Source organism: Microtus oregoni, unplaced genomic scaffold (genome assembly GCF_018167655.1).
Source record: "Microtus oregoni isolate MIOR12 unplaced genomic scaffold, Mior012 000015F_ref0000493, whole genome shotgun sequence".
In the NCBI taxonomy this organism is placed as follows: Eukaryota; Metazoa; Chordata; class Mammalia; order Rodentia; family Cricetidae; genus Microtus; species Microtus oregoni.
Genome location: NW_024543074.1, coordinates 30,705,829 through 30,727,899, shown reverse-complemented (window position 1 = coordinate 30,727,899; position 22,071 = coordinate 30,705,829). Strand labels below are relative to the sequence as shown.

Sequence of the window (22,071 nt, the reverse complement as noted above, 5' to 3'; positions counted from 1 at the left end):
CCACAATTTCAAAGCTCAGCAAACTGTCTTCTTCCCACAAAGGGTGGTAAAGCAGATACTTGGAGGGCTTCCCAGTGAACTGAAGAATGCATGTTGGCTGGTAAACTCCACATCTGTCCTGCAGTGGTTAAGTTAAAGAAAGTATGCCCTCCTGACAAGCAGTGAACTGATGCTGTCACCGACACAACAGGGGTGCCCTGGGACCCCCGTCTAGAGTTGAATGTGGCTTCACAACAGGGCACCTGCGGTCTTGTCCTTCCCACTAGAGCCATGAATCAATGTGGAAGGGACCCAGTATATTTCAGTCACTTGTAGAAGGACTTGCAGGCTGGGCTGGGACAATCTTTCAAAGTTGTAGCCATTTTACCTTCAAACATCAAGGTATATGGTAGATGATGGATTTCAAAGCTTATGGTCTGGGGGTGGGAGGCGTAGGGGGATCTGCAACCACCAGGCAGGGACGGCACCTTGCAGAGCCACCAGCAGTAAGTCCACTGCAGAGTTGAAAATGCAAGGTGCCCTTCACCTGAGAGGCTCCTGTCAGTCATTGCTAAAGGTGCAGTCACTTCTCGGGCCCCATCTTCACGTGACCAAGCGGCAGTCTTCAACAGAGATAATCAGTTAGAGATAATTAGTTAGAAGATAAACATCCAGCAAATTAACTAGATTAACCTCAATACCTTACTTGACCAAAGAATGATTCATGAATTGGACAAGACTCAGCGTAGCAGTTCCAGCACAGGAGCAGCAGGCTTTTACAGGTGACCCAGGAAGGCACATAGAAAAATCACTGGATCAGCTCCAGTGAATGAGTTGGGCCTTATTGGGCATGGGCTGGTCAGTTGACTGCAATTAGCTTGGTTGTTTGTGGTTGGGTGAAACTTGGCCACTTGCTACTAAAACAGAACAATACCCAAACCTCCTGAATTCAATTCCAATTTATTACCTAGGAACTCATAGCACAGAGGCAGCCTCAGGCCAGTGGCTGCCTAATTGTTTAATTTAGCAGTTTCCCCCAGACTGCCTTCTTATGCTCCTGGGACACAGGGCTTCTTGGTCCCTGGAAGAACACTGGCCACTTCTCTTCTTGCCCTTTGCTAAGTCCTTTTCCAGTCCCTACCCTCTAAATACCCAAGTGTCCCAGAGCTCGGTCTTCAGATATGTCCCTTCAAAGCTCTCAGATCACATGGCTCTCCTACCTACCTGTGACAGCCCTCAGATGGATGTCCTGCCTAAACCTTCCCTGATGGGTTCCATACTGACAAACCTGACTGTGCCCTCAACCCCTTGTCTTAGACTCTGTGGCTATGTGACTGCCTCTCAAACACTAGCTACCATCCATCCTTCTTAATGTCTAGATTGCAATGCAGTGCCTTTTCTTTGCCTCAAGAATATGAAGCATTGTTGGGCAGTGGTGGTGCACACCTTTAATCCCAACACTCGGGAGGCAGAGGCAGGCGGATCTCTGTGAGTTTGAGGCCAGCCTGATTTACAAGAGCTAGTTCCAGGACAGCCAAAGCTATTACACAGAGAAACCCTGTCTCAAAAACAAAACAAAAAGAACATGAAGCATCAAGCTTTGTTGATGCCCATGGAAGGCCTGCTTCTTTCTGAATGGAGACTGAGAAGTGGATGGGGGGGGGGGGGGGCAGATAGATGGGAGCCATGGGGAGGGAACAGGAGGAGAGGAGGAAGGGAAAACTGTGGTTGGTATATAAAATCAATGAAAAAAATAATAATAAAAAAGAATATGAAGCACACCTGCCCCCGCGTACCTGCACATGACCGCTCTCAGAAGAACAAACTGAAAGTGTGAGCTGGATTCACACAATAAGCATGAATGGGCTCCAGTTTTATACCACAGTGTGGATGAATCTCACAAACACGATGCCAAGCTGGAGTGTCAACTCTGTGATTCTATTTAGATAGTCTACAAAGGAAAAGGTGCACACCACACACACACACACACACACACACACACACACACAAATGCAAACTAGTACACCCATTTGAAGACCAGAAAGTAGTTCCCCATTGGAACCGGAAGAGACCTACAGACACATATTTGTACTGTTTGTTGATGTGGGTACTGGTCACACAAATGTTTGTCATTGAGCGCCATACAGCCCTAACGCGTGCACTAAATGCCAATAAAGAGATGAGGTTTGTAATATTCCTGATTGTTCTTATTTTCTAAGAAATGCAGTTTCTGCCCCTCTCATCCCCCACCCACTACCCACCCCAGCCTCACTTTCTGGCCAGCTCCATTCTCTTGCCTGATCAAATGGCTCAGCCTTTAAGAGTTCTTGCTACTTTTGCAGACGACCCGAGTTTGGTTCCCAGAGTCCAGGTCAGATGGCTCACAACCACCTGTAACCAGGGGATTACACTGGATCTAATACCCTCTTCCGGCCTCCACAGGCATCCACAAACATGTTATAAACTCACATAGACACACACATACATATAAATGTGTACATATAAATAATAAAAGTATACCTTAAAGCACAGCAGACAGGATGCTGGGGCAGGCCTTGGACTTTTGATGGTTTTAGCCATGCTGAGTTCCTTATATAGTTAAATTATTTAACATCTTGGATATTTAATCATAAAAGGTAGCAACGGTTACCTCCTTGAGGCTCAGAATCTATATATATCAAGATAGGCAGGATCTTATTTTGTGCCACCAACAGATCTGCAAAATAAAACTACCCATTTTAGAGAAGAGGAACTGGAGCCTCGCAAAGGCAGGGAGTGCTCTCTAAACAGTACTCTTTCATGCCCCGTTCCTGTATGGGGTTTTGGTAGCAGGTTCCATTCCACTGACCAGCTTCTTTTTGTTTCTTGTCCCCATCCCCCACCCCCAGTCAGGGACAGCCAGATGGCTCAGTGCCCACCTAAGTCTGAGCCACCTGCAAGTGCTCACTCAGTAGAGGAAAGAAAGACACCGGCATTTGTGCTGACAATCCCAGGGACTGACCCCTGACTCTCGGCCCAAACTGCAGAGGAAACTCTAACGGTCCCGCAAGCCAACAAGGCTTTAAAAGTCCTGGCAAGAACTCTGAAATCAGACCCGGCCAGCATGTGTCCCTGAATATCAGCATAGACACTATATTTACCCTGAAAAGCCCTTTAGTGCAACTGAGAGCTATAAATAACCATTAGGGCCCAAGCAAGTGGCCTTAACACAAGGATTTCCTTCCAAAAATGCAGACCCATTTTAATTAAACTTGTAATTAGCCTTAGGGGAGGGCAGGCCCCCTGAACGCCTCCACTGTGAGACACCGTGAGTAATTTCTAATTGCTGGGCTTTTGGGGATTCATACACTCCTTGCTGTTCAGCTGGGAAGAACGTCCCGGGACCTTGCAGAGCCCAGTTCTCTGGAGAACAGATACTGGCCTTGGTGGGAATGAAGGCTGTGAGCCTGAACCTCCCCCTGCCCTGGGTGTTGCAATCAGGACCTCTGAAAAGCCAACTGTTTGTCACCCTGCTGTCCTGCAGAGCAAGATGGGGCTCATGGCTGTCCTGATGCTGCCTCTGCTGCTCCTGGCCATCAGTGGCCTGCTCTTCATTTACCAGGAGGCATCCAGGCTGTGGTCGAAGTCTGCTGTGCAGAACAAAGTGGTGGTCATCACGGACGCCATCTCAGGACTGGGAAAGGGTAAGCTGGCTTCCCCTGGGTGTGTGGCCATCTCTGTCCACAAGGGACCTGTGGAGGCAGGATGGTGTGGGGCACACCTGCTGGTAGGGAGGAGGAGTCAACCCAACAGGGCTCTTCTCTTTGAGAGACCCAAACTTTCTTGCCTGGCGAATGACAGGGTCAGAATCCCCGGGGTTGCCAACTCAAGCTTGGTGCTGGCAAAGTATTGGGTTTGATTGCTTCAGGAGTTTGCAGAAATCTTGAAATGTCGAGTCCTTAGTTGGGGCTGCATGCTGGATAAGAGGCCAGGCTAGGGTCCCAATCCTGGTTCCAGCACTTCACTAGCAGGTGCCTTCACCTATATGACTACAATGTCCCATGCGTAGACTGAGGATAACAGCGGTCTCCACTTTGGAATGTGCACATGGATGGGACGTGGAGTTGCTAGAGATGGTCATATTGGAGACATTTTTCAGAGTCCACCCTCCTCCGTGTGTCACACTCTCCATCACACACAGCTACCGCTCCCCACCATCTCACTTCCTGGACTTGAGGGCACTTTCATGGGTGATCCCTATGTAAAACAGTCTTCTGAGCCCTTCTGTTTGTGGCATTTGTGACAGAAATATCCTGTTGGTTGTAGGATTCTATTATTCCTTATGATGGCTGTGTAATTTTGTTACATAAATTAATGACAATTTCTACCATTATTTTTGTTATTTAATCCAGCATAGAACCCAGGCAACCAGCCATCTACCAGAGGCTCAACAGGTGTCAATGGGTTCACATTTTCCTCTAGAGTGTCTGGGGGAGGCACTTTCTCCCGTGCTGTGGCTGCTGGGAGGACTTTTGTGGCCCTGTCTCTGAGGTGTCTTCCATAGCCTGCTGCTTGTTCTCTTGGATGTCTCCAGAAGTGGTGTGTTTCCCTGCTGAGAGACTGGGAGAGGTCTCAGGGAATGCTTATCTTGGGTCAGCCATGGCACATAAAGACGTCAAGCATAGACATAGTAGATGCGGCCTCTGGAGCAATTGCCAAATAGGTTATCCTGGCTTGTTGGGATTGGCACTCCAAAGGTGGGGTGACACACAAACCCAAAACTGAGTCTTCACCAGGGCTAGCCAGGACACTCTAGTTTGCCCATCAGCCCAGACGCAAGCCCGTGGTGCTGTTGGGAAAGTTAGAAGAGGGCCTCACCTGAAGTTGTTCAGCCATGGGCTGTGGGACAGTCTTTCGACAAGTAGATTATGCTTGTCTAGGAGCAGGCCAGGTCCCTGGAGTCCTCCCTGACATCACACCTGTTCCATCCTTTCCGGTGCCCCCAGAGACCTGCCTCCCCACAGCCTAACATTCTGCGCATGCTCACCACCATCAGCCTGGCGTGCTTCATGCTAGCACCCCCATGCCTACCTCAAGGCTTCCTATCTAGTAAACACTCAATACATGTCTTTAAATTTTTGTTTTGAATCTGTACTATCCCCCTACAGACTTGTGTTTTCGAGTGCTATTTTGGAAGCTGTGGGATTTTTCAGGTCTAGGTCACAGTAGTTCTCAACCTGTGGGTTGCAACCCCTTTGGCGGTCAAATGACCTTTTCATGGGGTCACCTAAGATCATCAGAAAACACAGATATTTACAATGTGATTCATAACAATAGCAAAATTATGAAGTAGCAATGAAAATAGTGTTATGGTCGAGGGGAGTCTGCACAACACGGAGAAGTCTGCTAAATGGTCGCAGCATTAGGAAGGTTGAGAACCACTGGTCCAGAAAGAGAGGTCTGACTGGCAGAAGTAGGTCATGAGGTGCAGGCTTGCGAAGCATTATACCTTCACCACTCCCCTCCCCCACACAGGCTGTCACCTCCAATCACCACAGACCCAGCTGTAGTCCTGTGCCTTCCTGACAGAATGGATCCTCTCAAACCTGGCCCTAAATAAACCTCTGTTCCCATAAATTGCTCCTGACAGGATCTGTAGCCAGTACAATGAATGACTAACATCTGGAGGCCATTTGATCAGGGAAGGCACCCAGATAAGTATGTTTGTGGATATTGGTTTAATGGATTTCCACTTTGGTTCCAGTATGGTCAGAGAATGAACTCTGCATGATTCCGTTCTTTTGTATTTGCTGAGGTTTGCTATATGGTGTGGCTGTGGCCTGTCATGTAATCTGTTCCCAGAGAGCTGGGAGAGATTATTGTGTCCGCTACTGTGGTTGGGTAGATGATACTGAAATGTTGGCTACATCTTGTCGTTGAAGATGTTGTATTTATTTCAAAAGTCTTGCTTATTGTTTGTTTAATATCATTGGGTTATGGTCACACATAAGTTAGGACCCCAGGAAATACACACCATAGGTGTTTGCAGAAAAATGTGGCCCAATCTGTCAAGATTTTGGTCACTATTCTCTTTTATTCCATGTCACTGACCCTCTGCACCTCCCACCCTCCCCAGTCTTATCCTTAACCCTGTTTCAAACAGAAAGGAATAAAGTCCAAGTATGTACAAGTAACATGAGATACTGGGTGTGTGTAACTTTAAATAAATGCCTGCTTTCCATGTGCTGCTGATGCCAGCAATCCCAGACACCAGCTGCTCCACTTCAACCTCAAGGCAAGAAAAAAGTAAGTTCATTCTGTGTCTGGGAACTCTAGAGCCAGGGGGAACCCTATGGGCAGTTATAGACTAGGGAAATCACAGACACAGCCCAAATCCAGACATCTAACCTTCACCCCAAACCATCACAAGCCAAACAAGTCAACCATGCTGTTAGCTTGTACCCACTGGGTCTGCAACAAGAGTGTCAATCAAAATATCTAAGCCCTGGATTTGGTCTTCAGGGAGAGTTGACTGGATGTTGTCCTGGCCTGCGTTCTCATGGCTCCCGAGATTCCACTCTTCCCCTTTAAACGGTGCTGAAACCTACCTGTCTACGGCAATCTCAGCCCTTGTGGGCCACTTTCTCACTTCCCTGTCTCCAGAATCAGAAATCGCTTTACGCTCTTTGGCATCTTAGATCTGAAGAAATATGTAAGGAAGTGCCCAGTTTGTGTTTATTAGTTGGAAAGGGCACAGTGGACGTTGAGATGCTCGAAGGGGGGTAAATGTTACTGAGCTGAGCTGAGCTGAGCTAAGCTGAGCTGAGATGGGCTGAGCTGGGCTGAGCTGATGACAGACTAAAGCTGGATGTGGTCACCTGTAATTCTAGCAGGAGGCAGGGGGATCCAGGATTCAAGGTACTCCTCAGCTACACAGTAGGTTTGAGACCAGCCTGGGCTACCTGAGATATTGTCTCAAAAATAAATAAATGAATGAATACATGTAAGGATCAGAGTACAGAGGAACTGCTCCAAAATGCCTGGCAGGATAGAAACAACAGCTTCCAAGGGTTTGGTTCATGGTGACAGTCAAGGTAAGAGAGAAGAGCTAAGTTCACATCACCACCAGTGAGGAAGCAAATACCAGGAATGATGGTGCTCCACCAACTTCCAGGCCCCCGGCCTGTGGGGTGGCATCACCCACCTTCAGGGTGATTGTCCCCTTCAGCTGTTCCTCTCAAAAACATCCTAGAAACACACTCTGAGAAGTGTGCCTCCATTTCCTGGGTGATTCCAAAGCTAATCAAACTGACAAAAAGATTAACCATCAACCCCACGATCTCAGCACTGAAGCAGGAGGATCACTCGGTTGGAAGCCAGCCTGGGCTAAGAAGTGCAACCCAGTCTCAAAAATGACAAAACAGAACAAGAGTAAAATACAAATTTCAAAGTGAACCTGGTGGTGTGGACCTATAAGTTCAGCTACTTGGGAGGCTGATGTAGGAGGATTGCAAGTTCAAAATCAACCTGCACAACTTAGTGAGATCTGGCAGACACATGCTACCATTAGGAAAGGGGGTGGGTGAGTGAAAGTGAACTCCAGCCTGCTTCCTTCTCCATAGTGGGGATTGATTGGTCAAGAAGCAGTCTTTTGTGGAGAGGTCCAGCCCAGATGTGAAACTCTTCCTGCAGCTGGAAGGAAAAGAAAGGCCAGGCTGTCGCCTGACTTTCTAGTTATAGATATTATATACATTATACATTATATACAATACACATCAGACACAATCCTTCCATCATGGCCCAGCCCCAGCAGGCCTGCTTCATAAGCAATGTGCCCATTTTCTCTGATTTATTTTCCCACCCCCATTCTCCCTGGCCTGAACTTCCTATTGTTTTTGACCTTTCAAGGGATAAAGAAACAGAGAAGGACATAGAGGAGAACAAAGGAGCTGCTTGCTTACCTGAGAGACTCCAAGCTATATGGGCAGGGCACACAGCTGGGGGTATTGCTCAGTAAGGATGTGTTTGCTTGGCACATACAAAGTCTCTGGTTTCAGCCCCAGCACTGGAACAAGGTGGGCACCTAGCTGTTTTGTTTTCATTATGGGCACCTTTGTGACCCTCAGAGGCTTCCATCAAAACATCCAGCTACACCTCTGGGAAGTGGAGCATGTGGATTTCTCCCATGGCTCTACTTCCCCTGAGCCCTGGTCTAGGGGTAGGCAACGCCATAGAGACCAGTCTGGTCTGGATTCCCAGCTGCAAGGAACTCTTAGCAAACCATTCCAGGGACCCACAGATGTCTTCTCTCCTGGAGGAGATGGGCAGGAAGAACATCCAGAGTCTGGCCTGTGGCCAAACGCTCATACTGACATCCAGTGAGAGCCTAACTCCTCAGTCCCTCTCCTCCTGCCCCTCCTCCTCCTTCTCCTCCTCCTCCTCCTCCATCTGTTTGTGTCTTATTTTAGGGTGAAAGGAATGAACTTAATAAAGCAGTGATTTCTTCTGAAAGTATGCATCTTGGACTAGCAACTTTGAAATTTTGTATCTGTTATATCTTAGTGCCTCTGAAATGTCCAACCTATCGCCCTGTTAGCAATACATATGCACAGTACTACCCCGCTTTGCACACAAACACACACACAATCAAGTTGTAGTGTTGTATTTGACACCTCTACAACAAGATTGATTTCTGTGTCTGTGTGTGGATGTGTGCATGTGAGGACAGATAAGCCAGGAGGCCAGAAGAGGGCGTCATACCCCCAAAGCTAGAGCTACAGGCATTTATGAGCCCAAAGTGGATGCTGGGAACTAAACTCAGGTCCTCTGCAAGAGTAGTAAGTGCTCTTACTACTCAGCCATCTCTCTGGCCCCTGATAAGCTGCTTCTAAAGCTTCTACCTTTTAAACTTATTTAATATGGATTCCTTTTCATGGCAACAAATTCATTTTTGTAAAATCAGTTTTAAGGGTTTAAAAATATTCTCTCTAGATGTACTGTAGTTGACTAAACCCACCTTATTATTATATGAGACATTTGCAGTAATTTCCAGTGTTTTACTGTTGGTCATGGTATTGAGATAAGCAGTGTTGCAACTGTGTCCATGCAGACATTTGTAATGATTGCCTTAGAAGAAATACCCATAAATGAAATTGATGTATCAAAGTCCTTTGAAGGACATAGTCAAGTTCTTCTTCCAAAACCTGTAGCAGTTCATACACACTAGAGTGAGTGGGGGACAAACCCACTGCTTACATCTCACTAAAATACGATCTGTTTTGTCCTTCATTAACTGATGGATTAAAATTAGTGTGTGGCTTAAAGTGCATCTCTCTATCATGCCCTTGGTGTAGACTCTTAATCTCTTGTTCATTAACTGTGGTTTTTTTTCTTTTTCCCAGTTGGTCCTTCTTATTTGTAAAAGTCCTTTGCACATCAAATAAATAAGCCCTTTGCTGACATACAGGTTATAAATACTTTTCTTAATTTGTTTGCTCTTTATTTATGTCTTTGCTGTAAAACAAATTTAAGAATAAAATCTATAAATTAATTCTGATACAATTTGTTTCTTTGGGGCATGCTCAGAAGACCTTTCCCAGTAGAAGAGAGCAGATAAATCTCTAGCTCTTTTGCGATTCTTGTTTTCCATTTAACTATTTAGTACGTTATAATATGTTGCATCTAGCTTTTTATCTCCCAAATAGGCATCCAAATATCATTTTTAAAGGTTCATTTTATTGTCATTAAGTGTATGTGTGTGTAGTACAATGTATGCATTGATTGAGTACAGTTCCCTTGGTGGGCATCAGAAGAGGGCAACTGATCTCCCAGAGTTGGCATTACAGGTGACAAGCTGACATGGGTGTTGAGAACTCAGGTCCCCCACAGGAGTGGTACTCTCTTCTGAGCCGTCTCATCAGCCCCCCAAGTATCTTTTTTAAGTAACATATTCTTCTCCCACTAGTTCAATATAATAACTTTACCATATGGGTACTAAATTTTCATCAATACCTGGCTCCATTTTTACCAATACCTCTTACCTATGTCGGAACTGTTAACATTTTGCTTTATTTTGGCAACTTTATAGTACCACCATCTAGGTACTTCCTCCAAGAGGGGACAATGCAGCCAGTAGCTCATGGATGCAAGCACGCAAAGACTGGTCATCTCACAAGCAATTGAGACAGCCAGCTCTTCGTGCCAGCTGCTGCTTTAGAAGGATGTCTTAAGAGTTCTGTTGCTGTGAAGAGACACCATGACCATGGCAACTCTTATAAGGAAACATTCAATTGGGCCTGGCTTACAGTTCAGAGATTTAGTTCATTATGGTCATGGTGGAAAGCATACCAGCAAGCAGGCAGACATGGTGCTGGAGAAGGAGCCAAGAGATCAGCATCCAGATCAGAAGACAGCAAGAAGACAAAGACATTGGACCTAGATCAAGAATTTGAAACTTCAAAGGCCACCCCCAGTGACACACTTCCTCCAATAAGGTCACACCTACTCCTACAAGGCCATACCTCCTAATAGTGCCACTCCCTGGTGACCAAGCATTCAAACACATGAGTCTGTGGGGTCATTCGTATTCAAATCACCTCAGAGACCCAGCCTAAGCTAGTACCTCCCATGGCCATAGTAAGAATTAGCTGAGCAAATACAAGGATGTCTCTCCCAATGATGCCTAGGACAAAGAAACTGTCCAAACATGTGAGCTTTCATTGTTTTTAAGTGCCAGGATTATTGCTGTCTGTGAATGTTGTATGCCTGTCAGCTTTTGCTAGAAATGACTCAGTAGATAAAGATGCGTGTCACCAAGTATGGTGACCTGAGTTCCATCCCTGGGACCCACATGGTGGAAGGAGATAACAGACTCCCACAGGCTTTCCTTTGATCTCTACATATCTACCTTGGCATGCACATACCAAAACATACAAACATATACAACAATAAATAAATAAATGTTTTAAAGAATTAAGGAAAATCCTATATTAGATTAGTAAGTAATTAGTTCAGAGTGAAACATAAAGCAAAGACAACTTTTTCTGTCTTTTCGTTTATTTTTGAGATTGTAATTTAATTACATTTTCCATTCCCTTTCCTTCCTCCAAGATCTCCCATGTGTCCCTCCCACTCCCTTTCAATTCAAGGCCTCTTTTTTTCATTAATTGTTATTGCAAGCACGTATTTGTATATACATGTATATAACTATAACCTGTTGTGCTCATATAATGTTACTTGTATGTATGTTTTCAGGGCTGACCATTTGGCACTGGACAATCAATTGGTGTGCTCTTCTCTAGGGAGGACCATCTCTCCCACTCCCAGCTTTATTGAGTTGCCTGTAGTTCTTTGTGTAGAGTGGCCCTGTGAGCAGAAAGCCTTAACTAAAGTCTCCATCCACAGAGAAAATGTGGAGGGCTTGGCAGTATTTGATCCAAACAGACATGGTAGGACTTACCAATATCTTACCTCGTTGACTGTGGTCTCAAAGGCTAGTGACTCTCTCCATTCAGTATAGGAAGGAATGTTCATCCTCAGATCTACCTAGCAAAGCAGAGGCTGCTGCTCCCTGCTGTGAGTAGACCTCATTAGCATATGAAGACAACCGCAGCCAAAGATGAGACAGTCACCCAGACCTGAATAATCACACAGAAACTATATCAATTACAACACTGCTTGGCCAATGGCTCAGTCATATTCCTAGCTATCTCTTACATCTTAAATTAGCACATTTCTATGAATCTATGTATTGCCACAAAGCTGTGGCTTACTGGTAATGTTCTGGCATCTTTCTCCTTTAGCAGCTACATGGCATCTGCCTGACTCCACCTTCTTTCTCCCTGCTTTCAGTTTAGTTTTCCCCTGCTTAGTTATATTCTGCTCTGCCATAGGCCAAAGCAGCTTCTTTGTTAACCAACGGTAATAAAACATATTCACAGCATACAGAGGGGAATCCCACATCAATCCCTTCCTTAGCTGAATGTCAGTGTAGAATCTGTATGGAAATTCTTCTAGAGCTGGTAACCCTTCCTTATATCCCCACACTCTGTAACCCATGCTCCCAATCAACTGTTGGAAAGGCCAGCCTGTACTGTTTCTTCTGTTGCTGCCAGGCCTCTGCACGGACGCAATAATGTTTGGCAGTCACTTTCTTTTGTGTCCTGCTTGTCCAATTAGAACGGCATACTGTCAGCAGTGGAGGCAAGGGCATTTTCTTGCCCAGTGGCTTACTTTTGCCACAAAGAAAGTAAAATCCATGTGGAGTTTCTTTAATGCCCATTATCATCTCTGGAATAGACTGATGCTGCCAAGAACAGACATGTCTCATTGTCATAAAAAAGGAGAACCTAGTTATTAAAACATCTTAAAGGCCATATTCTATAGATCTCTGAAGTGTTAGAAGATGGCCTGTCTATCTGAAATATATCTTTGTTTGACCTTAAAAACATACCTAATGTGACTACTAGTTGGATTATACTAGGTGATTGACTACTAACCTGCATTTCCTTATTATCCTAAATAGTTGGTAATAATGATTTTCAAAGACTAGAAATTTGCATTAGATTGTTAAATGAGTTATATAGGTACAATACCTTAAATAAGACTAGAAATGCATATACAGCATGTTGTAATAAAAATTAATCTCAAATTTGTATCAATACACAAAATTTGTATACAATATACAAAAGTCCAATCTAATGTAAAACATTTAAAACTAGTAGTTGCTTTTTAAAAGCAGATTCAATAATCTATCATTTTATCTTATCATATCTATCTCTTCCCTTTTTTCTTTTCAGAGTAGATTCAGGGAAGTAACCAAGCTGAGGCTAGAAACACAACACAAACAAACCATCCTAGTCTAGGGTACATACAGCTCAGTGCTAGAGCAATCCCTCAACACATGCAAGATTGGGGTTCAATCCTCAGAACCCCTAAAATGTCTAGCCTGAGGAGGGGATCAAATGAAATGATGCTCCAGAAGGCGAACCTTATGGTGATGATGAGATATCAGGATCTGTTGACGTCAGGAGTTCCTGAGAGGGGAAAGTCCCTTCTATGGCTCCATTCACTCAGTACACCCTGCCTCCCTTCCCTCTTCTCCACAGAGTGCGCTCGGGTGTTCCATGCAGGTGGGGCGAGACTGGTGTTGTGTGGAAAGAACTGGGAGGGACTGGAGAGCCTCTACGCTGCCTTGACCAGTGCGGCTGACCCCAGCAAGGTAAGGCCCTCTCCAGGCAGCCTGAGACACCCTGAGCCTCCATCCTTGCTAAAGAGCAGTTCTGGAGAAATGTGGCAGTAGCTCTGGAGAAATGAGTCAATAGCACTGGCCCAGACAGAGGCCTGTCTGTCCAACAAAAGGCGCTGGCTTGTTTGATCATTTCTCGTGGGAAAATTTTGGCACTAATTCCCTGAGTCTGTGTGAGTCTAACTCAGGAAAAAAAATGCAGAAAATGAGTGTCCCAAGTGTCCCAGCTGTGGGTTGTGATTACAAATATGGCTGCTGTAAAGACAACAAACAACACAAGGGGCAGTAGCGTCAAAGAAATCCAGGAACTCCCCTTCTAAGTCACCCAGGTTATAGGTGTTGCCGTCAGTACTCTTCAGAAAGAAAATCCAACCCTTACTCCTGAGGATAAGGTTGGTATTTGCAAACAGCTCAAAGGAATTGACTTGATTTGGATCAATTAGAATCACACAGAATGCTACAGGGAGACTTTTGGGGGACATTATAAGGATTTCAGTAAAAACCAAGTTGTGTAGAAAAGAGTAAGCTCCGTCCAGCTTGTCTTTTCAGATCCTTTGATATGTGAGTGTGTATCTCCCGAAAGAACTTGGGGATCAGTGACTGTTTTCCAAACAAATCTGACTCACAATAGGAACCTTCTCTTCAAGGGTGTGTGTCAGAACTAACATTTGCCCAGAAATTGCATTGGCTCCAGGGTACTATCAAGCCCCATCCCCATCTTTGTTTCTTTTTTTTATTAATCATTTTACAATCTAACTGCAGTTCTCCCTCCCACCCTTCCCCCCACCTCCCTCCAAGTCCATCCACATCCACTCCTCCCAAAGGGTAAGGCCTCCCCCATGGGGAGTCAACAAAGCCTAGCACATTAAGTTGAGGCAGGACCAAGCTTTTTCGAGCCCATTCCCTACGGTGGGATGCATTGCTTAGCCATCTTTACTTCTAAACTTGTAGCATCTTGAGGATGGCAGTTGTCCAGAGCTGAGTACAGCACCTAGCATCTAATAGATGCTTCAAAAACGCCGTGTGGAATATACAATTTTGATGCAAAGCAAGGGGTGACTGCCAGCTGCTGAACTGAATTTTCTTGTAACTTATAAACCAAATGGGGTAACAATTTCAAAGAGGAACGCAGCAGTGTTATGATGCCAACACCGGAGCCAGTTCACCATCTCCAAGGGGTCACCTGGTTGACAAGAATGATTGGGTCAACTGAGGGGCCCTGGCCAAGGGTTCAGATTTACTACAGCTTATCCACACTTAACTGTGGCCCTAGTCTCCAAAATGAGATTCCTCAGCAATCTCCTTCATCCCAGAGTTGTTTTACTTCTTCCCCTTTGCCTTGGTTTGTTTCTCTAATTAGCCTATGATTTTTGAATTCCCAGAAGAGAAGTCGTGTGACTGAGGGCCCCCAACATCCCCAAGGAGATGATCCTAAACATGTCCTGATTCTCTTCTTGCTCCCGCAGACTTTCACCCCAAAGCTAGTCCTCTTGGATCTCTCAGACATTAGCTGTGTTCAGGATGTGGCCAAGGAGGTCCTCGACTGCTACGGCTGCGTGGACATCCTCATCAACAACGCCAGCGTTAAGGTGAAGGGGCCTGCCCATAAGATTGCCCTGGAGCTCGACAAGAAGATCATGGATGCCAATTACTTCGGACCCATCACCTTCACCAAAGGTCCTGCGAGGCTCATTTTTCTCAGGGTCTGTGCGCCACCAGATGCTATGCAAAGACCTGTGGTGCCACCAGGTGGCCATCTGGTTCTAGACAGAACTCTTCAACCCAAGAAAGCTCGGAATTTGAGCACTGAAAGTTTTCAGGTCCCCCTGTAAATGTTGGTCACGAAAGGAAGTATCTTGCAGGTCTATTCTCACTTCACTGTGAAACTCTGTTCCTCATCCTCATTCTGCCCGGTACCTCTCTCTTTGTACCCAATCCGTAGCTCCCCGGTGAGTCTGTCTCTCTGGACCACTGTCTTCAGCTTTTGCCTATATTCTGTTACATAGGTCTTACAGTAGTTCTTCATTAACCGTGACAGTCTGTCAAAGGTTCTGTCTTCAGAAATGAGGAAGGCAGAGCTGGGAGATGGCTCAGAGGGTGAAGTGCTAGTCCAATACAAGCATGAGGACCAGAGTCCCAGCCTAACATAAGAGCGGGGTGTGCTGGAACATGACTGTAAGCTCAGCTCGGGGCAGGGGAAAGATAAGAGGATCCAGGGAATTTCCTGGCTAGCCAGTTTAGTCCAAATAACAAGATCCAGGTTCAGTGACAGATCCTGTCTCAAAAAATATGAAACAAAGACAACACCCAAAGTCAACCTCTGGCTTCCACGTGTGCATGCACAGGTGAGCACACACACACACACACACACACACACACACACACACACACACCAAGAAAAAGGAAACGAAGACTAGTGGCCAACTATAAAAAAAAAAAAAACAGTATCCTTTGACCCCTTCACCCAAACAGGATGTGTATGAATGTGAGCTCCTTTACGGGTGGAGCAGGGGCCTGCAGGGGAACCTGTCTGAGGACCTAGAAGACATCCAGATAGAGATTTCTCATAGCTATGTTCAAACTCGGGTCTGCAGTCTGGATTAGGGCAGGAGATGCCCATGGAAGAGAATCACAAATTGACCTTTTCCCTCCAAAACCTGTATGTGTTTCCCAGCAGTCAACGGACAGCATGCACATGGAAAATGTGCCTTTGTGGGGACCTGGCGCCCTGGTGTGGTTGTGAAAGCATGTTCCATGGTCATTTTCCTCGCTTCTGACTCCCATGCTGAGCCCTTCAGGAATGGGACTCTGAGACAGAGGGAAAGAGGCACCTGAGGTAGAAAGTTGACTTCGTGGTGCTTCTAGAATGGGGCTCCAGAAATAACACATTTTCAGCCAGGAGCGGTGACAGCCTATATTCCCAGTACTCATGAGGCTGAGGCAGGAGGATTACCAGTTTGAAGCTAGCTGGGCCATATAGTGAGATGCTGTCTCAACAAAAAAGAAAAAGAGCAGTTTTCCCCCAGCCCTGTCCTTGTGGCCACCCAAGCAGGCCAGAAAAGGTGTCACTCCATCAACCTCTGGCAGGGTCACCTAGTGATGACAGACAAGGAAAGGCCAGGACCAGTGTATTTAGTCAAGGTTCCCTCAGGAACATATATGTGAATGAATATATTTGTATACATATATATATTCATATGTATACATATGTGTGGGATTAGAGCAGCTTATAGGCCGGGGTTCAGCTAGTTCAACAATGACGGTCTAGCAACAGAAAGTCCGAGAATCCAGTAATCGTTCAGTCCACAAGGCTGGATGTCTCAGCTGGTCTCAATATGTGCTGGGATCCCAAAGAAGTAGGTTCCAATGCTAGTGAAGGACTTGCCAGCCAGAAAGGACAAGCAGACAGGGAGAGAGCTGGCTTCTTCTGTGTCCTTTGCACAGGCTGCTACCAGGTGTGGCCCACATTAAAGGTAGATCTTCCCACTGCAAAATATTTAATGATTTTAAGGGAAAAAAAATCCCTCAAAGTTATACCCAGCCACTTGTATTTTAGTTAATTTCAGACATAATCAACTTAACAACCACAAATAACCATCACAGCTGGTTCCTTCTGGGTAGGACTGTCAAAAAACGCTGAGGGCCAGAGTCCGATGGGAGCACTGGGCCTCCCTTTGCTCTTCTCTAAGGGGGGTGGGGGGGATGGACTCTGAACCTAAGCACTCCCTTTCCTTTGGACCTCTTTCCATTCTGCCAGCTTTGTTTACTTTCTTACCATCTTTCTCCACATTTCTTCACTTTATATTAAATCTGCATAAGGGAGAAATCTTTATCATAACAGCATACACTAAACACCTTTCGTGCATCGTCCACAGGAAGCCACCTAAGAACTAAGCAAGTACATCCTCCCTGACAGCTTAGAGGACATTTGTTCTTCCTGCTCTTTATTAAGTGACTAACACCTGCCAAAGAAGACTTAAAAGACAAGCTGGAGGCTGGGCATAGTGGTGAACACCTGTAATTCCAGCAGTGGGGGGCTCAGGCAGGTGGATCACAAGTTCAAAGCCTATCTGAGCTACACAGCAAATTCCAGGCCAGCCTTGGCTATATATACAGAGATCTTGTTTCAAAACAGCAGGAGAGACCAATTAGGACCAACCAGAAACTGTCTTGTTGAAGAAATCAGGGCAGTGAGAAGAAGATGACCTCCAAGCTGTATGTAGCAACGACCTAGACTGGAGGAGGATGAAGTGGAAAAATAGGAAAGGGAAGGGAAAAAAAGGGGAGGAAAGAAAAAGGGAGTAGGAGAAATGGCGAAAGGAAGAGAAGAGAGAGTAGAAAGGGTGTGTGCAGTGGGAGATCTTACCTACTATCTAATTCTGTGTCACTTAACTCATACACTGGTGGGTCATGCAAATCACTCAGCGATGTGCCACTCAACTGGTCCCTGGGAAGCATAGGGTCAGTGACTTCCTGGAACCACTCCATCTCTGTCCCTTGCCGTCTAAAAGACAAAGAGGTAGCAGAGCCATGGGTAACAAAGGGGGTGACGGTGGGGATCTGCCTCTGCTGTCTGCCTAGTTCGGATTTCTAACTGGGACTCCTCGTATTTTCCAGTTCTACTTCCCAACATGATCTCCAGGAGGACGGGCCAGATCGTGTTAGTAAACAACATCCAGGCGAAGTTTGGGATCCCATTCCGCACAGCTTGTAAGTCACTAAGATAAAAGAGGGGCGTCCTTGCTGTGGGTTTTGTATCAGAGCAAGCATCATCTTGTCTAGACTAGACACAGGATTGTATGGGATAAGGGATATCGCATCCAGAGATGAGATGGGCCTTCTAGGATTTCTTTCATGTCACAGTTCCCTGATTTGGGGACATCACAGGCAAGGTTCCTCTCCTCTCAAAGTGCATTCCCACAGCTGGAAAGACATATGTTGTTTCAACATGGCACCATGGGTAAAGGTCACACCCTTATATAGATGTTTAGCCCTAGCTCAAACACCTCTTCCTCTTTGAACTGTCCCCAAAGACTAGAACTGAGGACATCACATCACAAAATGGGAGGATGAGGGGACATGCTCTCAGGAAAGAAGGAAAAAAGAAAAGGAGCGGAACCCAGTGGTGGAGTTCTGTGTAATAGCAACATGGTAGCCAAAGTGGTTTATCTGAGACATGATCATCGCCACTGAGAGTCCCAGGGGATGAGAAGCTCCAAAGGCAAGACGAGCATGGAGGAGACTCTAGGGGTGTATTCCCAGGGACTACTGGAGAAATCTAGAAACCTTCCCACCTTTGTGATGTCCCTGTTTATTTCCCCTGGGAGATATGAAGAAATATCTGCTCACCCCAGATAGAGACTCAAGACATAGTTTACCCAGTTCGGTTTGATGAATCAGTGAGTTTCCTTGGTGCTACTGGCAGTGCATGGATGAGGAGCTGTTACCTTATAGGACTGTGGGTAACTTATAAGTGGTTATAAAAGACTTTGAAGAAAATGTCTTTGCCCCACCCCACCAACAATTAGCCACCTATATATCCTCAGAGAGGAGTGGTACCTCCTGATCTACCCACCCCATGACAGACCATTACTGGCCCTTACAGGTGTGTGTGTGTGTGTGTGTGTGTGTGTGTGTGTGGTTTTTTTTATTAACTTAGCACAATGTTGTAGCATGTATCAAACTTTCTTGCCATTTTTTCAGTTGAAAATGGCAAATCTTCCATTGCTGAATACACCGTGTGTTATTTATCCATCTATTGATGCTTGTCCATTGATACCACTTGGGAATTAGGAATAATGCTTCTATGGACACGAATGAATTGTTTCTGTGGGAGCATGGCTTCATTTCCTCAGAGTGCAACCCTAGGGAAGGAATTATATGTAAATGTCTATCCGAAATTCCCCAAGCTTTTTCCAAGGCAGACACACCCTTCACATTCCCACCTGCACTGCATAAGGGTTCTGATTTCTCCTCTACTAACCAACACTTGCCCCACCTATATATTAGACACCTCTATATCCTCAGAGAGGGGTGCTTCCTCCATCTTGACTTTAGCCCTCTTGGTGATGTGAAGAAATAGCTTTGGTTTAAACGTCCTTATTTTCACAAATATAGAACTGGCCTCCTGCGAGTTCTGAGGGTGGTCCTACGGAGTCGTAGGGGAGAGGAGGCCAGGATTCTAGTCGGTGCTTTTCCACCGTTGGCTGTGGAATCTAGCACCATCACATGACCTCTCAGCATCCCTCCCCCCCTTACTCTTCATAGAGTGGGCATAATGACTCTTCTGTCTCTTCCTTCAGTGTACAGTGGTCTCTCAGTATCCATGGCAACAGTGGTTGTAGGACATCCTACAAATGGAATTTGCTTAGAACCCGTGTACACCCTCTCCCATTCTTTCCAACATCTCTGGGTTGCACGGAATACCTAATACAACTGGGGGGAGTTGCCAAAGTGTCCTGCTGAGGGAACATGCAATTGCTGAGTATTTCAGTTCCTGGTTGGGGAACCCGTGGACCCTGAGGGCTGATATAAACTAAGGAGACAACCAGCCCCGACACAGCAGAAGCAAAGATCCAGTGAGATAGTGAATGGATTCACTGTAACAGTATAACCCAGGAAGCTCGCAGGCCCCTTTCCACTCTGAGCTGGGAGGAAGATGAGCATCTGCCCTCTGGTTGACAGTGGAACCCCAGAGCAGCAGGGTCGGAGCGCTTCCTGTACCCATCTCTGGCTGCTCTTTCTTCCAGATGCGGCCTCCAAGCACGCTGTCATGGGTTTCTTTGACTGCCTCCGAGCTGAGGTCGAAGAGTACGACGTTGTGGTCAGCACTGTGAGCCCAACTTTCATCCGCTCCTACCGTGCTTATCCTGAGCAAAGAAACTGGGAGTCGTCCATTTGTAAACGTAAGATTTGAGAGGAGAACCCTAAGTCTGGAGAAACTAAATCTCTAGGCCTGAGGTACCAGGTAGAGAGCACACCCAAGCTGCACCCAGCAGACCCTGGTAGGGCGCAGCGAGACACGCACCTGCTTAGCAGCTTTTCCCAGACCTAACAACCGGCACGTGATCTTTTTTTTTAATTTATTTATTTATTAAAGATTTCTGTCTCTTCCCCGCCACCGCCTCCCATTTCCCTCCCCCTCCCCCAATTAAGTCCCCCCCCCCCCCTCCTCAGCCCACGTGATCTTTAACAACCACTCGGCTACCTAGTCCCGAGGAGGCAGCTCTGAATGGAGCCTAAGCCTTTCCAGCCAGAACTGCCTGTACCTCAGGCTTGCCTCTGCCACAGCTTAGAGGCCCAAGAAGGTTCTAGCCCAACAGCCCAGAGCACATTATTTTAGAACACTCCAAGTTCCAGGTCTGCAATGAGACATCAACACGACCTGGGCTGGAGAACAGAGCAGGGAGCACCAGAAGCCCTAAGCAAGCGCCATCACAAATGATAGGCCCTCCTTGGCCTTCTTATTGCCCAAGCTTGTTCCCATCCCCTCCACTATGAAGGTGCCAAGGAGGAAATGAGGCAGCAAACGGAGCAGCAGCAAAGGCTGGAGGGTGAAACGCCTTTCCCGGGGTCAGGCAGGAGGACAGCAGAGTGTCAGGCAGCCATGACATTAAAGATGCACACAGCATCTTCATAGTTGGGGATCTGAACTGGCTGCAGCCGTTCGGCCCTTGCTTTCAGTCTTTTGCAGGAAGCTGGCCTATGGCGTTCACCCGGTGGAGGTGGCCGAGGAAGTGATGCGCACAGTGCGGAGAAAGAAGCAAGAAGTGTTCATGGCCAACCCGATCCCCAAGGCGGCTGTGTTCATCCGAACCTTCTTCCCGGAGTTCTTCTTCGCTGTCGTGGCCTGTGGGGTGAAGGAGAAGCTCAACATCCCAGAAGAGGGTTAACCATGAGCATGGCCAAAGGGGTCGCTGAAGGGGAATAAAGGTTTTCCTAGCTGGTGTGGGCTCGTCTGTCCTCTGCCTCCAGTGGTGTCCCGTACAGGCCACAGGCCAAAACCCACTAGTTTGCCTGAGCAAGGCTCTCACCCTCCCACACCCCAGAGCTGCGGGGTCTCTGAGTGTCTCCCACACAAAATCGGGGGCACATTTCCAGAAGTTTCTCTGCTTTGTGGAGTGACAACTGAGCAGAAGCGTAGGAGCAGGAGTGAATCAAATCATCACATTATCCAAGCACGCAATGGCCTCTGGTTTGCCCAGAAAACCGCCACTATCTCAAACAGGGGAATAGGCCCGGTCCACCTCCAAAAGCCAGACAGCACAGCGCAACCCTTTAGGGCAGCATTTCCCAGTCTGACTTCCTGTAGGATGGAAACAGCCTTTGATCAGTCAATAAAGCAGCCACCAACCATGTAGGACAAATTGAATTTTAAGTTTTATTTAATTGAGAGTAATTTAAACATTATTATATAAGCATATTATAGGAACATATTATAGGAATGTAAATTATTAATTTGTTAACATTTTATATATTATATAAATATATCACATAAGTTATAAAAATTTATAAAACTAAATTATGTCATTAATAATGACTAATATTAATATAATTGTTGTGTGTTAATGTTTAACATGGTATGTTATGTGATGTATAAATTGTATTGTATATCATACATTACATGTAAACATAAACATTGTGAACACATATGTAAGAATATGCTTATGTTATACATAATATTACATCATAATATACGTCTTATTAAGCTTAGCTGAAAATTATTACAAGCACCCCTCATTGGAAGCACAGTTCAGCCCTTCCCCAGTTGGGATGTAGCCACAAACAGCCAGCTTCTCAGATCCTCAGTGGCTGCTAAGATCTTCTGCCCCCAGGCATTTGTCTTCCAGGCTCTCTCAGAACGAAAC

The 22,071-nt window shown here is 46.0% G+C and overlaps 1 protein-coding gene across 1 annotated transcript; it reads left to right on the top strand.

Annotated features, from left to right (window-relative positions):
* The first annotated feature begins 3,165 nt into the window (after nucleotides 1-3,165).
* Dhrs7c (dehydrogenase/reductase 7C) lies at nucleotides 3,166-21,164 on the top strand. Its single transcript, XM_041665481.1, has 7 exons — nucleotides 3,166-3,286; nucleotides 3,503-3,662; nucleotides 13,065-13,177; nucleotides 14,671-14,881; nucleotides 17,822-17,914; nucleotides 19,954-20,109; nucleotides 20,888-21,164. The coding sequence occupies exons 2-7, from the start codon at nucleotides 3,509-3,511 to the stop codon at nucleotides 21,094-21,096; spliced, it is 936 nt and encodes a 311-aa protein (XP_041521415.1). The 5' UTR covers nucleotides 3,166-3,286; nucleotides 3,503-3,508; the 3' UTR covers nucleotides 21,097-21,164.
* The last annotated feature ends 907 nt before the right edge of the window (nucleotides 21,165-22,071 follow it).

Coding starts and splice junctions, on each gene's coding strand:
- Dhrs7c (XM_041665481.1), top strand. CDS start 3,509: ATGGGGCTCATGGCTGTCCTGATGCTGCCTCTGCTGCTCCTGGCCATC. Junction 13,178..14,670: donor GTGCGGCTGACCCCAGCAAG/GTAAGGCCCTCT, acceptor TTGCTCCCGCAG/ACTTTCACCCCAAAGCTAGT. Junction 14,882..17,821: donor ACCCATCACCTTCACCAAAG/GTCCTGCGAGGC, acceptor CGTATTTTCCAG/TTCTACTTCCCAACATGATC.